The sequence below is a fragment of the Nanorana parkeri genome, unplaced genomic scaffold, assembly GCF_000935625.1.
Source record: "Nanorana parkeri isolate BGI_ZX_2015 unplaced genomic scaffold, ASM93562v1 scaffold804, whole genome shotgun sequence".
Taxonomy (NCBI): domain Eukaryota; kingdom Metazoa; phylum Chordata; class Amphibia; order Anura; family Dicroglossidae; genus Nanorana; species Nanorana parkeri.
This window is the reverse complement of record NW_017307072.1, coordinates 291164-307992: the sequence shown is the minus strand read 5'-3', so window position 1 is coordinate 307992 and position 16829 is coordinate 291164. Positions and strand designations below refer to the sequence as shown.

General features: G+C 45.7%; 1 protein-coding gene and 1 long non-coding RNA gene across 2 annotated transcripts in view; both read left to right on the top strand.

The window, feature by feature from the left end:
- The first annotated feature begins 803 nt into the window (after window positions 1-803).
- Window positions 804-8798, top strand: LOC108794029 (uncharacterized protein C8orf76-like). The gene is made up of 6 exons (XM_018564995.1): window positions 804-1021; window positions 1602-1697; window positions 2282-2425; window positions 3427-3833; window positions 6098-6230; window positions 8617-8798. The coding sequence occupies exons 1-6, from the start codon at window positions 920-922 to the stop codon at window positions 8773-8775; spliced, it is 1041 nt and encodes a 346-aa protein (XP_018420497.1). The 5' UTR covers window positions 804-919; the 3' UTR covers window positions 8776-8798.
- A 2149-nt stretch (window positions 8799-10947) lies between these two features.
- LOC108794030 overlaps window positions 10948-16829 on the top strand; it is a 122210-nt gene continuing 116328 nt past the window's right edge. Inside the window, exon 1 of the long non-coding RNA XR_001941686.1 lies at window positions 10948-11165. This is a non-coding gene — a long non-coding RNA (uncharacterized LOC108794030). The remainder of the gene's footprint in view (window positions 11166-16829) is intronic.

The window sequence follows — 16829 nt, the reverse complement described above, 5'->3', positions numbered from 1 at the left end:
GAGGGTGGGGGGGGGGGTGGGGGGTGTGTTGTTGGATCTGAAATGTACTGGAGGAGTTTGGTCTGGACCGGGTGAGGGGAGGTGTTGGGTTTCAGTCTGACTCTGGGATGGAACGGGCAGGGTTTGCTCAGGAACAGGCTAGGTCAGTGAGGGTTTGATGTGAGGTGGACCAGGAAGGTTCAGTCAGGGATGAATTTTGGGGGGGGCTCGGTCTGGGATGGACCAGGAAGGTTCGGTCAGGGGCGGACGGACGGACCGGAAGGTGGTTAGTTGGGAGGTGGGACTCTTGGGGTGGCAGGTTGTTTGATCTGGGAAGGACCAGGAGGATATGGTCAGGGACTGACCGGGGATTCTGTTAGACAACGGACCAGGAAATTCTATTTTTTGTCAGGTTGTCATTTCTGTCTCCAACCCTATGGGGTTATACAGGGGCAGAATAAGCTCACCACCTGCTGATCACATGCTGTCCTTCATGAAGAAGTCTCTTCCAATGTGAAAACAAGAGAGCTCACCACCTGCTGATCACATGCTGTCCTTCATGAAGAAGTCTCTTCCAATGTGAAAACAAGAGAGGCATAAGCTGAAACGTCAGTAGATTGATGCCGAGTCACCTAACGCTGGATTCATCCCATCTAGAAGGAATTACATAACAGGCACTGTGATCCTATGAGCGCTTCATTACCTCCATCAGCTCTACAACTTTCTACATTTGACCGCCGCGCATGCGTCCTACTCAGCGCGGCCACAACAACAGCGCATGCGTGGCACAGATACATATCTGGCGCATGCGCAGAGAGAGCTAGGAAACGAAAGTGCGTGCTACCTGATTGTAGGAACTGTTTTTTGTGGATACGTTTTCGTCCGGAATTTATAGAGTGCGGACAATGTGGTGCAGTGAGGAATGTAGTCCGTAAGGAAGATGGAGTTTGACTTCTCCTTTGAAGACTCGGTGTTCTCAGAAAGCAGAGATCGGAGTGCGGGGAGGGATGTGTCTTATACAGCCAAGCAATGTGAGCCTCAGGTCAGATATCACATTTATTGGGGGACACTATTGTATAGTGCTGCTTATAGATTTTACCCTGAGCAGTATTCATAAGGGTAACCTGATTTTGCTCTACACTGAACATATGTTTTTAGGTTCTCAGCTTACCGCAGAGACATCATCAGATTTGGTGGTTAAGAACACCACGACTACTTTTTATTTTTGGGCCCATATCCAGGATAATTTCCACAACTCCTCTTCCTCCCTTTATAACCGCTAAATAAAAAAAAACTGGGGTGGTTTGAGGGTGGGGGTTGGGGGGCTGGGGATGTGGCCATGTCTTATGTAATGCCCTAAATATTGGTGTAACATGAAAAGTGACTGAGCCTTTAAAGTGGGCAGATTTCCAGTCTTGGACAGACGGGTGCTAGGAGTGTTTTATATGTGGTTATTATTATTATTATACAGGATTTATATAGCGCCGACAATTTGCTCAGCGCTTTACAAAAGAGTGGAGACATTACAATGCAGTTTCAGAGCAATAGGGCTGGGAGGTTACACTTTGACATTGAAGCAAGGTGGATTGAAATGATCGAGCTGCTTTTTTTCATGTTTCCAGTGGTTCTGTGAAGATGTGAAAGGTGATGACCCCAGTGATGAGCATACAGTACGGAAATTCCGGGCAGACTTGTCCTACAGACAGGAAAACTTTCTGGTTTGTTTCCAAAACACAATCAAAATAGATATTTTCATTTATGATAAGATAATATTTCTCTTCTGTAATTGTTATTCTACAGCAGCTACTTTTTATTCTTTTTTAAATATTCTTTTCTATTGATTATGTATGGCAAACAGCTATGGGCGAAATGGAGCTATGGCCAAAGTAAAAATGTGGTGTATGATGCTATCTGTCAGTAGCATTAGCACAGCAGTTTTTGATATTCTCCATCCCCTCTGCATTGTCTAACATGTGACTGGAGTTGTAAATCCCAACCATAAAGAATGCAGTAATCAAATAAATCATGAATTTGACAAAGAAGGTATTACTAAGTAAAGGGGGATGTTTATGTATAGCAATGTGTGATCGTTTTTCTTTTAAATAGTTTGCTTTATAACAAAGATATTGCTAAGTAAAAAGATGAGGGATGTATTTTCTTGTTTACTTCCTTTTCAATTTCACTTTTTGTTGTATACTTTAAGTAGAAGGGATTGCTAAATATAGGGGTATTCTGCTATTTTTTTGTTTTTTTAACAGTCTAATTCATTTGTATTGTTCTGTTATGTAAACTTCTGTTTCAGAAAGCATTTGATGAGTACAGAAGTTGCTATGAGCTGCTACCTGCTGCCAACAATGCAATGAGAAGGGATGTGTTGGAAAGCCAGGCACGCTGCTTAATCCACCTGGGAAGACCTACAGAAGCACTAGAAATTGTGCAATCCCTGGTAACATTTCTAACTATACATATATTTACACTCTAAGATTGCATTTAAGCACTTCATGCTTTTGCTTTTTGGATATATGCAGGATATTCTCATATTAATATTTATGTACTTCTGGGACTTTTTAATGTTTGTTTATTGTGGTAATATTGTTATAGAGTGCGGTATAGATTGACTTTTATTTTAAGGGAACATTCATTGTAGTAATGCTAGCATTCAGTGCCGCATAGATTTATTTAAATGTCATGCTCACCCGTCCTTCCTTCTGGATGGTGGCTACTTTTGTTCCCCTCAGTCCCTGTGTGTGTGCGTGTTGCATAGTAACCACCACTCCAAGCTCTCTCCCGCGATAGACGACCACATTTAGTTTACTGATTTGATAGTCTTACTAGGTGACTGGAGTGGTGGCTACGTGACAACACACACAGGGACCATGGGGAACAAAAGTTGTCACCCTCCAGAAGGACGGACTGTGTCAGCACCAATTCAGAGATGATTTGAGGATCTACAGCCGAGTGATACACAAATGAGCTACATGTTAATAGTTAAGGCACTTGAGTGTATTTTTAAGATTTAAACAAGAACTATTGGGTAAGTGTTTTTCCACAGAGTTCTCTTAGGGTCACGAGAGGACATATAGTAGCCTCCTCCCGCTAACCAAAGCACAGTATATTGCCCGCGATAAACTGAGAGCCCCACAGCCGGGATGGATCCCGACAATCGTGTCTGTATCCACCCAGCTGCGCGAGTGCCCGCGCCTTCCCCGTCCGTTCCTCCACTCAGCGCTGGAGGATCGGAGAGGCGAGGGGGATCCCTGTGGGGAGCGGCGACTGACAGTCACCGCTCTCTGCAGGGAGATGATTGGACAGTGAGCGAGCGACGGTATGTGTTCGCTCATCTCCCAGGAAAAGCTTCAGACTGCTTTCTTCCCCTGTGACTTCAATAGGGGTATGCTGTATAAAAATGCATCATATTTCACAACAGTCTCTTCTTTTTCTTTTTAGATGAAAGGAGTTAACAACACCGATCACTTGACGGGTGCTTTGAATCTCCAAGTCACTATTCACATCCATTTAGGGAATTTAGAGGATGCGGTATCTGATTTGCAGCAGTTGGTCACCTTGCACTCATTCAATCCACATTTCTGGATATCGCTGGCTGAATCCTACCGAAGTCTATCATCTGCTGCCTCCCACTGCACAAATGCATCAGTTAATACCAGTGAGCCTTCAGTTAGAGAACATTTGTGTGTAAATGATTCCTTAAGAATTGTGGACACTTCTAATTTGAGGGATAATAAAACGATACAGAGACATTGTAGTAAGAATAACACCTTTGCGTCTATATTAGACTGCTGCAGGAATAGCGCACAGCTTTGGATCTGGTCATGTGCATCTTTCATCAGAGCAAGGTACATAGAAAATATTATGTCGCAGTTTTGAAAGATGTTTTTTTTTAAACATATTTCATTAAATTGTTTTGTTTTTTTCCAAAAGTTTAGTCCATACAAGTATTTGTAAAAAAGGTACGAAGAACCAAAACAACATACAACAGGTCCTATTGTCCAGGACCAACTTATAGTAAACCCTTAACCTCTATGTTAAAAGGACTACAGGATTCTGCTTACGTTATTCAAAGACATATGTATGCTTTTAGTTTACTGACGGAATTTCCAAGATCCCCAAGTCATTTGAGAGCTGTGCAGTAAGGTACCATGTGGTATGCGCAAAAGGCCTCATAAGTTGAGCAATATCTTGAGCACTGAACATTTTACCAAAAAAATCCTTCCATCTACGGAACAAGAGTCTGGCCCGCAGGTCCCTTTGTTGCTCAGCCTCCAATCTTTCCCTATGAAATAGAACTTTCAGTTCCCCCACAACCTCCATAACAGTTGGATAGTTCGTATTGTTTCACTGTCTCATGGAAAGATGATTTTATATGCTAGCCTGATGCTTTTTATGTACATTTCATTTGAAAAAAAGTCCTCAGTCTTTAAAGAGGATCTGAACTCTGGATGCTGTCCCCCAAAAAAAGGCAGACAGGGAGTAAATGACTAGTTGGCAGTACTTCTGGTGGACTCCCCGCTGCTGTTCTTTTACCCATTACTGATTCACCATGCCTTGTTCTCCACCGTGTGTGTCTATATCAGGGCAGCCATCTTGGTAGAGAGAGGGCTTCAGTTTCTCATGTCAGAACCTCCAGCATGAAGAACAGTAAATAGCTCAGTAGAGACATCCATAAATCACTCCAAATGCAGACATTATAATAAAATGACGAAACAATTCAATACAAGATGGTATAAGATACAAAATCCTCCCTTTTTCAGTTCATGTAAACTTTAACTGACAGATATCATGTGAATAAGTGAAAGCTGGAGATTACCTCTGTATGGTCATTTTCGTGCAAATGATTATGCTTTAGTTCTTTGAACCAATGATGGTAACTTTCAAGCTTTTTTTTTTTTTTGTAGCAGATATATTAGAGGTTAGGGGTTTATGTTTAACACTTTTCCAAAAAAGAAAAAAGTGCAACCACTAGCAGAAATTACCTCCTTACATCTAATCTCAAACAATCACCCCCGCACAGCTACCTCCTCATGTATCACTTGCCCCTCCCTTTTAGATTGTAAGCCCTCACGGGCAGGGCCCTCCTTACCATCTTGTCTTAAATTGTATTGTGACTGTAATGTCTTCCTTATATTGTAAAGCGCTGTGCAAACTATTGGCGCTATATAAATCTTGTATAATAATCTGGGTTTTGGAACAGGTGAACCCTAAATAGTTTTATTTTTTTGGATGAAATGATAGAGTAGCTCTTCTTTCTCTGTTTTGTGATTGTTGTCTCAAGAAAAGAAATATTATGTCAGCTGCCACAGCAAATCCGCTGCCTACAGTATAAGTGTAAGTCGCTGGGTAGAAAGATCTATTAAGAAACCCCAAAACAAAAAACAGGACAATTTGGTTGGAGGGATGGATGCATTTGTAGCTGTTTACATCAAAAAGTTGACCTAGTTGATTTACCAAAGAAGTTGAGAATCTTCACCAAATAAATTGTCTAAATATTCACTTTAGTTATTCAGTTCACGTGCCAATCAACCAAGTAAACAGAAATTTGCTTTGCGAATGATTCGATAAATGAAATGGAGTATGTGCAATGTAACATTTATGATGTGACGTATTTCTGAACACTGTTTAGAAGCTTTATATTAAACAGCCGTGACTGTACTTGCTGCTGTAATACAGAGCAAGTCCCGTCTGGTTGCTGGGGGAGTGGTGGCAGCAGGGGAAGGTATTTGCCATGGTACTTCTGTGATGTTTATAAGGTTTATGCAGTTGTACTCCCAAAATATGAACAGGAAGTCAAATGTGTGATTAAAAATAAATAAATCACCCCCCCCCCCACTATACAAAATGTGTTGTTAAATATATTCCTATCTAATTGTCGTTTGAAATTCTCTTACAGTAACCAGTGATTGTTATAACCTCTTTTATATAAACTAGCATGTCATTTGAATACAGTGGTCCTTTAGTAGTAGAATACTGAAGAAAAACATCACCATATTTAGAACAGGTTATCAATTGTGACAGATACAGCTGCATGGATACTATAATTTAATTACAGTCCTGACACTTTTGTACATGATATTAGTTATATTTCTTTTTTTGCTTCTTTCAGACTTCTCCTGAATTTTATCCAACACCACCATGCTTCCTTTGCATTGGACCAGAATTTGAAGACTCAAAATTATATAGAGGAGCAATTAAATCAGATGGAGTTAGCAGAAGAATCCAAAACTATAATAACGAATGTGAGTGAGTTTGTACAGTTTAACCACCCCATCTTAGATGGCCTGTGTGTTTGAGTACAAAATACTGTACAATTTTCCCTAAGGGCACCTTCACACTCCATGGCACTGCATAACCATGCATGTACTGTTGCGTGTTGCGTTAGGTAGTCCAGTCAAAATGACCAGGCTCTAATACAGCTCCAAAGCAAAAAAAAAATAAAAGTGAAGGCATTTTTTTTCTTTTTTTGCAATGTGGAGCAGAGAAGGTGTGTTGGGGCAATTCAAAATGTATGTGGTGGCCACAAAGAACTGGTTTGAATGGGCCTTTACACTCGGCTCCACCAGCCAGCAGGGAAGCAGGTCTGCACAGTCTCCAGACTGATACGATCTGTATACAAACAGACATGTGCTGGCAACTAGAGCAGCAATTTATATAGAAAAGCAGAAAGGAAAAATCCAGCAATAATGTCTGCAACAGACACTTGATTGGTGAAAAAAACAAAATCACCTTTATTACAACATAATTCATCCTAATCTGACTACAAAAGACATTTTAAAACATATTTAAAGACATTAATTAGTTCCTGTTGTAAATGGATAGCGGTCTCCCCTGGTTGTGAAAATATACTTCCCTCCTAGAGTATCGGACCTGGGTGCACACATTCTTTTTTTAGTAGGTTAGAAAAACCAGCCACCAAAGAGCTATCTGATCTTTTTCTAAATGTAATACTACTGTAAAGTTCTTGTATTGTAATATGAAAGCAAGAACAGGATGCCAGCACACTGGAGAATTGTGTCCAAACAAATGTCTTTTATTGATGCATACACATATTGTCACAAGCATGCTATCCTTGTGACAATATGTATCAATAAAAGACGTTTGTTTGGACACATTTCTCCGGTGTGCTGGCGACATCCTGTTCTTGAATTCCAGTCATCGCAGAAGCCAAGGGGTTTGCAGGTAAGGAGTTTGGTAGGATATACATTGGTAATATGAAGCAGGACCCCTCCTATTGTATAACAGTTGTATAATAAATAGTTGCCATATTTTGTCAGCCCGTCTGCTATATAAATGGTATAGGTGACACCATGAGGCTGGTTTACAAGCATGTGCATTCACAACTGAATTCCCTGTTATTTTTTTTTTAGTATATAACTGTTAGCAATCGAAGGTTTGAGTCTCTGCTCAATTTTTTGTACTCTATAAATATATACTCTGAAAGCTAAACACCAGCCTTACCCTCAGTGTTAAACATTTGTGCAGGCTCTTCTCCTGTACTGAAATATTTACTCCCAGTGTACATTAGAAGCCGCAGCTAGACAGATAGAGCTCACCTCATTTCCTGGCTGGAGGAGATCCAACATCTAGCTCTTTCCCCTCTAGCCTTTCTCTTTCTGGTCCACACCTTTTATTCATGGGATTTCAAATCATATGTGGATGTTACCTAAGGCTGTCTGCATGCAAATGTAAACTGCCAAGGAACACCCACTCCTCCATAACACTTGCTCATCGGGGTTATTTTGATATTTGCATAACTCTTTGTGAGAGCCAGCCCTCTGCTTGCATCAGGGCTGAGGGCCCTTGAAAAGAGTATTGAGGAAGGGTGCTGTGATATTTTCAGCAAGTTACAGGTGAAACTCGAATAATTAGAATATCATGCAAAGTTCATTTATTTCACTAATGCAACTTAAAAGGTGAAACTAATATATGAGATAAACTCATTACATGCAAAGCAAGATAGTTCAAGCCGTGATTTGTCATAATTGTGATGATTATGGTTTACAGCTCGTGAAAACCCCAAATCCACAATCTCAGAAAATTAGAATATTACATGCAATCGATAAAACAAGGATTGTACATAGAACAATATCGGACCTCTGAAAAGTATAAGCATGCATATGTACTCAGTACTTGGTTTGGGCCCCTTTTGCAGCAATTACTGCCTCAATGTGGTGTGGCATGGAAGCTATCAGCCTGTGGCACTGCTGAGGTGTTATGGAAGGATGCTTCAATAGCAGCCTTCAGCTCTTCTGCATTGTTCGGTCTCATGTCTCTCATCTTTCCCTTGGCAATGCGCCATAGATTCTCTATGGGGTTCAGGTCAGGCGAGTTTGCTGGCCAAATAAATTAACTTTTGCACGATATTCTAATTATTCGAGTTTCACCTGTATGTACGGCAACCTGCTGGCCCCTCTAATGAGCTATGAACTGCCTGTATAGCATAGGGAAGCACATAGACACATGAATGACATCACTGGGTCCAAAATATGGCATATAATGAAATCTGAAAGGTTTTATTAAAAATAATAGCATGCTGAGGGGACAGGGAGGGACAAGGGAAGGTACCAAAATTTAAGCAGGTTAAACTTTAATTGCACTCTGTAACATTTTTCTATCATTTTTTAGGTCATGAGTGAAGATCTTTTAGCAGAAAGAATACAAGAAGAAGGACATATTGAAACAAAAAGTACTCAGGCATTGAACACTTTCGTAATGCCAACTGATACAGAGTTTAAAGAGAAGTGGTTTAAAAAAATTCAGTCACTGCTTTTGGTCCACAGATGAAAATGGTTGTATTTGTCTTTCTCATATTACAAGTGCTCATAAACAGGACTCTGTAAGAGCTGAGAACCGCCTCTCTGAGATCCGTGCTACTTGATGTCCACCCTGGGTGCAGGATTTTTGTTTCCCTGAAAGGAAACCATGTAGTCGGTGCTGCGATGTTTTGGATGCTCACATAGGTTGAAGCTACTAGATATGCCTGTTCATATTAAATAAATAAATAAAAAACTCCAATACATAGTGATGTCTTGCACAATGGGTTTGGGGAAATCTCGGAGCCAGTATTTGTTGACCCTTTGTTATTTAATGCATTAGATTTACACCGATTTGGTTAATGACATTTACTTTAGGCCAATAATTAAAAGAACTGGAATAAACTTACAATAAAAGGCTACAGCTTGTTTTGCTATAACTGTGGTCAGAATATAAATATTCAGAAATTTCTATATTCTCAACAAGCTGTTACTGACACTGCATTGCATGTGTAGGCACTCTGGAGCAATTCATTCTTAAAATTGTCAGTAGAGGTCCTCGACAAACCCAGCTTAGCTCATCCTGCTTGCCCTCCCAGCAGTGACTCGGCAGCCTTCTAATGTAGCCAGATGAGCGGAGATGCATACTTGGATGACTTAACTGCTCCTCCAATGAACTTTGAGGGTGAATTTTCCCATGGAGACCACTAATGGCTTCCTCACTCACCTCTGTAATGCTAAGTTTACTGCTTGTGAAGAATCTGCAAGTAATTGAATGTCTATAGCTTGGTACAGGTTCGTTTTAAAGTCCAACTCCACCCAAAACTTTTCGTTTATTTTTAGATAGCACGAGGAAGGTTAAGAGCCTCTGTCAGATTTTTATTGCTGTCTGTGTGCCTGAAAGCTTTCCCCTTACTTACTGTCATGACAGGAAGAGTTAAGAAATCTATCCAGCAGGGATATAGACAAAAATAAAAAACTAAATTTTTAGTAGAGTGAGGAAGGGTCAGTGCTTTCAATGTTTTCATTGCTGTTAGTGGTCACTGTGATGCCCCAGTCTCATGCCCCAGTCTCTTGTACTGGCACCACAGAGACATGAAATCAGGGAAAATCTCCCCAATGGAGGACCAGTTATAACTCTTCCACAATCCATCCAAACACTAGAGAAAAACATTGGTTGTAGTTGGATATGTGAGGTCAGTAAGCAGTCTTGGGCTAGGAAAGCTTTTATGAAGTGTTCATATTTAGCAATACTCACACACAGGTCTCAGTTATTAGCTACAGCTGTAAAACATACTAATGCTTTCTGAAAATGTTTATTGCACTCTTTATATATGTACCTGGACTCACTTATTCAAATATCGAAAATAATGCAGAGATGTGATTTTCACAATTACTGTTTACATTGAAACTGCTAACCACAGAGCCACAGATTCCTTCAATTTGAATTAAAGAGGAGCTTTACCCATCAATTTAAAGAAGAACTCCGGGCAAAAGTGTTCTTAACATTTGCAATGGGACTACCCGTGCACTGCAAGGGTTAAATGCTCATTTTTCTCTAGGTGCTAAAAAAATGTTATACTCACCCAATGTGCAGGTTCAGGTTAGCGTGTAGCTGTGTGCAGCCACGTGCCCTGCCATAGAGATGTACAGGCAGCTACACACTGTCCTTCCTGGGCACAGCAGTTATGATCTCCCATAGAGCTCCATCAGAGATGACATCTAGACAGCTATGATCTCTCATAGAGCTCCATCAGAGATGACATATAGACAACTATGATCTCTCATAGAGCTCCATCAGAGATGACATATAGACAGCTATGATCTCTCATAGTGCTCCATCAGAGATATCGTATAGACAGCTATGATCTCTCATAGTGCTCCATCAGAGATGACATATAGACAGCTATGATCTCTCATAGAGCTCCATCAGAGATGACATATAGACAGCTATGAGATCTCATAGAGCTCCATCAGAGATGACATATAGACAGCTATGAGATCTCATAGAGCTCCATCAGAGATGACATATAGACAGCTATCAGATCTCATAGAGCTCCACGCACAGTCCAGGCTGCTCTCTCCCGGGCTCTGTGCACACACAGGCCTCCCTCCCTCTTCTACATCCAGCCGCTTCCTGAGCGCTGCAGTGGAGGGCGCTGTCCACAAGGTGGCACCATACTTTTCCAGGCCGACAAGCAGCTGCTCAGCTCCTCTCGCTGTCATCACGGGTCTCCCAGTTTTATAGTAACGCTGTGAATTGTGGGCAGAAGAGCTCTCTGCCGCCCTCTCCTCCACCCACACTCCGGGGAGCCTAGGGGAGTGCTCCTCCAAGTGACCCGCCCACCAGGGTGCCGGAGAACCCGGCTCCTCCATCTGTCAGCATCCCTCCGATCCCCGGATCTCAGCCTTCTGCCACAAGTGAGTACCCCGAACGGCTGATAGTGCCTGTGACATGACAGTGCCCGGGGATGAGGCTGACAGTGCCCGGGGATGAGGCTGATAGTGCCCGGGGTTCCGACTGACAGCTTCTCATCCTGAGACATGCCAGCGCCCGGGGATGAGGCTGACAGCTTCCCATCCTTTGACATGCCAGTGCCCGGGGATGAGGCTGACAGGCTCCTAACCCATGACCTGACAATGCCTGCGGATGAGGTTTACAGGTCCCCAACCTGTGACATGGCAGTACCCGGGGATGAGGCTGAAAGGTCCCCAACCTGTGACATGACAGTACTCGGGGATGAGGCTGACAAGTCCCCAACCTGTGACATGACAGTTCTCGGGGATGAGGCTGACAAGTCCCCAACCTGTGACATGACAGTACTTGGGGATGAGGCTGACAGGTCCACAGTCTGTGACATGGCAGTACCTGGGGATGAGGCTGACAGGTCCGCAGTCTGTGACATGGCAGTACCTGGGGATGAGGCTAACAGGTCCCCAGTCTGTGACATGGCAGTACCTTGGGATGAGGCTGACAGGTCCCCAGTCTGTGACATGGCAGTACCCGGGGATGAGGCTGACAGGTCCCCAGTCTGTGACATGGCAATACCCGGGGATGAGGCTGATGGTGGGCATAGGTAACAGGTGTCACGCTGGAGGCTCTGGAAGGACCCTAAGTGGAGGGAACAGCCTAGAGAATGACACTGCCCCTATATCAGGGAACAGGCTAAGGCAGCTACAGGAGCAGGATGGGGAGGCTGGCACTGCTTCTGGATGGGGAGGCTGGCACTGCATCTGGATGGTGAGGCTGGCACTGCTTCTGGATGGGGAGGCTAGCACTGCTTCAGGCTATCACTGCTTCAGGATGGGGAGGCTGGCACTGCTTCAGGATGGAGAGGCTGGCACTGCCTCAGGATGGAGAGGCTGGCACTGCTTCAGGATGGAGAGGCTGACACTGCTTCAGGATGGAGAGGCTGACACTGCTTCAGGATGGAGAGGCTGCCGCTGCTTCAGGATGGAGAGGCTAGCACTGCTTCTGGATGGGAGGCTGGCACTGCTTCTGGATGGGAGGCTGTCACTGCTTCTGGATGAGAGGCTGTCACTGCTTCTGGATGAGAGGCTGTCACTGCTTCTGGATGAGAGGTTGGCACTGATTCTGAATGGGAGGCTGGCACTGTTCCTGGATGGGGAGACTGGCACTGCTTTGGATGGAGAGGCTTGCGCTGTTTCTGGATGGGGAGGCTGGCGCTACTTCTGGATGGGGAGGCTGGCGCTACTTCTGGATGGGGAGGCTGGCGCTTCTCCTGGATGGGGAGGCTGGCCCTTCTCCTGGATTGGGAGGCTGGCACTTCACCTGGATTGGGAGGCTGGCGCTTCTCCTGGATGGGGAGGCTGGCTCTTCTCCTGGATGGGGAGGCTGGAGCTTCTCCTGGATGGGGAGGCTGGCGCTTCTCCTGGATGGGGAGGCTGGCGCTTCTCCTGGATGGGGAGGCTGGCGCTGCTCCTGGATGGGGAGGCTGGCGCTGCTCCTGGATGGGGAGGCTGGTGCTGCTTCTGGAGGTTGAGACCGGCCCTGCTTCTGGATGGGAGGCTGGCAATGCTTCCGCCAATGGGATACAGCTGCCAAGGTTGCACGATTGGGGCACTGAGTCTTCCTCCGTGTGATGGAATGGACTGCCAGTGCTATGGGACACTTCCTCTGTTTGACTGGATGGTGAGACTGGCAGTGTTCCTGGGAGATGGACAGGATGGTGAGACTGGCAGGGTTCCTGGGAGATGGACAGGATGGTGAGACTGGCAGGGTTCCTGGGAGATGGACAGGATGGTGAGACTGGCAGGGTTCCTGGGAGATGGACAGGATGGTGAGACTGGCAGGGTTCCTGGGAGATGGACAGGATGGTGAGACTGGCAGGGTTCCTGGGAGATGGACAGGATGGTGAGACTGGCAGGGTTCCTGGGAGATGGACAGGATGGTGAGACTGGCAGGGTTCCTGGGAGATGGACAGGATGGTGAGACTGGCAGGGTTCCTGGGAGATGGACAGGATGGTGAGACTGGCAGGGTTCCTGGGAGATGGACAGGATGGTGAGACTGGCAGGGTTCCTGGGAGATGGACAGGATGGTGAGACTGGCAGGGTTCCTGGGAGATGGACAGGATGGTGAGACTGGCAGGGTTCCTGGGAGATGGACAGGATGGTGAGACTGGCAGGGTTCCTGGGAGATGGACAGGATGGTGAGACTGGCAGGGTTCCTGGGAGATGGACAGGATGGTGAGACTGGCAGGGTTCCTGGGAGATGGACAGGATGGTGAGACTGGCAGGGTTCCTGGGAGATGGACAGGATGGTGAGACTGGCAGGGTTCCTGGGAGATGGACAGGATGGTGAGACTGGCAGGGTTCCTGGGAGATGGACAGGATGGTGAGACTGGCAGGGTTCCTGGGAGATGGACAGGATGGTGAGACTGGCAGGGTTCCTGGGAGATGGACAGGATGGTGAGACTGGCAGGGTTCCTGGGAGATGGACAGGATGGTGAGACTGGCAGGGTTCCTGGGAGATGGACAGGATGGTGAGACTGGCAGGGTTCCTGGGAGATGGACAGGATGGTGAGACTGGCAGGGTTCCTGGGAGATGGACAGGATGGTGAGACTGGCAGGGTTCCTGGGAGATGGACAGGATGGTGAGACTGGCAGGGTTCCTGGGAGATGGACAGGATGGTGAGACTGGCAGGGTTCCTGGGAGATGGACTGGATGGTGAGACTGGCAGCGTTCCTGAGAGATGGACGGGATGGGGAGACTGGCAGTGTTCCTGGGAGATGGACAGGATGGTGAGACTGGCAGTGCTATTGGGAGATAGGACGGGATGGTGATACTGGCAGTGTTCCTGGGAGATGGACAGGATGGTGAGACTGGCAGTGTTCCTGGCAGATGGACGGGATGGTGAGACTGGCAGTGTTCCTGGGAGATGGACTGGATGGTGAGACTGGCAGTGTTCCTGGCAGATGGACGGGATGGTGAGACTGGCAGTGTTCCTGGGAGATGGACGGGATGGTGAGACTGGTAGTGTTCCTGTGAGATGGGACTGGATGGTGAGACTGGCAGTGCTCCTGTGAGATGGACTGGATGGTGAGACTGGCAGTGTTCCTGGGAGATGGACAGGATGGTGAGACTGGCAGTGCTCTTGGGAGATAGGACGGGATGGTGAGACTGGCAGTGCTCCAGGGAGATGGACTAGATGGTGCTCCTGGTAGTAGAGCAGTGTTGTGTGGTGCCACAGGCACTGGGCCAGTGAACTTCTCTAGGTTGTTACTTCTTGGTCTGATAAATATACCGTACAATGTGATATGTTTTATCTGCTCAATAATTTTGACCCTGTTTATCCTGCCAGAGATCCAGTGAGCTTGTACGTTCCTGTAGTGAGCTGACTCTATCCAGCCCAGGCATGGTTAACTCTGTAAACTACAGAACACCTCCCCCTATAACAGCTTTTATGGAATTCATAAAAGCTGGAGCAGATACATTCAGGAGCAGTTACCTATAGCAACCAGTCAGCTTCTCTCTTCAGTTTGTTCAGTTAAGCTTTGAAAATGAAAAAGAGAAGCTGATTGGTTACTCTGGGCGTCTGCTCCAGTTTTGGTCCCTTCCCCCCAGTGTTTCAATTGCTCCAGTAGATGAGATATTGCAGTTTGGGTTGAAGAAGGAGGATTGTGTCTTCTAAGGTTACATACATGTACATTGTATTCTAGGGAAATATTCCGAATCTTTCCTACAAGACAGCGACTATTTTGTATTTACAAACTGCCTTTCATTCTAGACTCCTGGGCTAGTGAGATGCATTCATGTAGCCTTCTCTGGGGAGGGATGGTGGCAGCACGTTGCTGGTATTCTGGTGTTCTTGGCCGCAGTCCAGGTCGGGGAAGGAGGATATATTACAGATCTGTTACACTGAGGCGTGCAGTACAGCAGAGAAAGTGATTTGATTGTAAGTGTTTATATGGGAGGCCTCAGCTGACTCCGAACACTGCTTCTACCTGTGTCTGTCACTGAACATTGAATGATGATAACGCTGAGTACTGTGGACTGTTCTGAGGGGCACGTTGGGGAAAACACGTTTCTGAAACTGAACTTAGAATATTGCATGAGTGGCTCCTAAAATGTCTTCTAATTAATATTGACTTATATATGGGGTAACGGATTCAGCAAACAGTTAATGACGGCCAGTCCAAGGACTATCCTGCCCCTGCCTGTAGCTTACAGCCTACCACTAGATATTGGGGCATCAGGGTGGATGCTAATGTACAGTGGCTCTTAAAGAAGAACTCTGGGCAAAATTTGTATTAACCCTTGCAGTGGGGCAACCCCTCCACTGCAAGTCTACCCTTCCACTGCAAGTCTACCCCTCCACTGCAAGGCTGCCCCTCCACTGCAAGGCTACCCCTCCACTGCAAGGGTTAACGGCTTGTTTTGGTCTAAGGAGGAAAATAAAAAAGTTATTCAGAATTCTGATCCCCTAAACTGGTTTGATTTTAGACCGATCCGTTATTCCTTGCTTCACCACAGCTGCAGCAGTCTAAGGTCCCTGAGTCATCATGTTCTATACACAGTATATAGAATGTGAGGACACCTAGGGATAAACCATCGCTGCAACGGTCTAAGGTCCCTGAGTCGTCATGTTCTATACACAGTATATAGAATGTGAGGACACCTAGATACAAACCATCGCTGCAATGGCCTAAGGTCCCTGAGTGGTCATGTTCTATACACAGTATATAGGACGTGAGGACACAGAAGGACACACCATTGCTGCAATGGTCTAAGGTCCCTGAGTAATCATGTTCTATACACAGTATATAGGATGTGAGGACGCCTAGGGACAAACCATCGCTGGAACGGTCTAAGGTCCCTGAGTCATCATGTTCTATACACCGTCTATAGGATGTGGGGATGCAGAGGGACATACCATCGCTGCAACGGTCTAAGGTCCCTGAGTCATCATGTTCTATACACAGTATATAGGACGTGAGGACACCGAGCGACATACCATCGCTGCAACGGTCTAAGGTCCCTGAGTCATCATGTTCTATACACAGTATATAGGATGTGAGGACACTGAGCAACATACCATCGCTGCAGTGGTCTAAGGTCCCTGAGTCATCATGTTCTATACACAGTATATAGGACGTGAGGATGCTGGGGGACATACCATCGCTGCAACGGTCTAATGTCCCTGAGTCATCATGTTCTATACACAGTATATAGGACGTGAGGATGCTGGGGGACATACCATCGCTGCAACGGTCTGAGGGCACAGTCACACCATAAAGAGTGCGTTCCAGAATGATCGGCTTGTGGAACGCAACCCGACCTGCTCACTTTGTTTTGGGGGGGGAGGGGGGCATGGCGGTGCATTGAAGTCAATGACACCGTAGCCACGCCCCCTGCCTGCAGTGTGATCACCGGCATCCGAAAGCGTGGCACATTAGTTACTGCGTTCCGGTCCAGTGCGATCTGCAAAAAATGTGCCACGCGTTCAGGTGCCGGTGATCGCACTGCGGCAGGGGCGTGGCTGCAGTGCCATTGACTTCAATGCACAGCCACGCTCCCTCCCGCCCAAAACCAAAGTGGGCCGGGTCGTGTTCCAAAGGCCGAA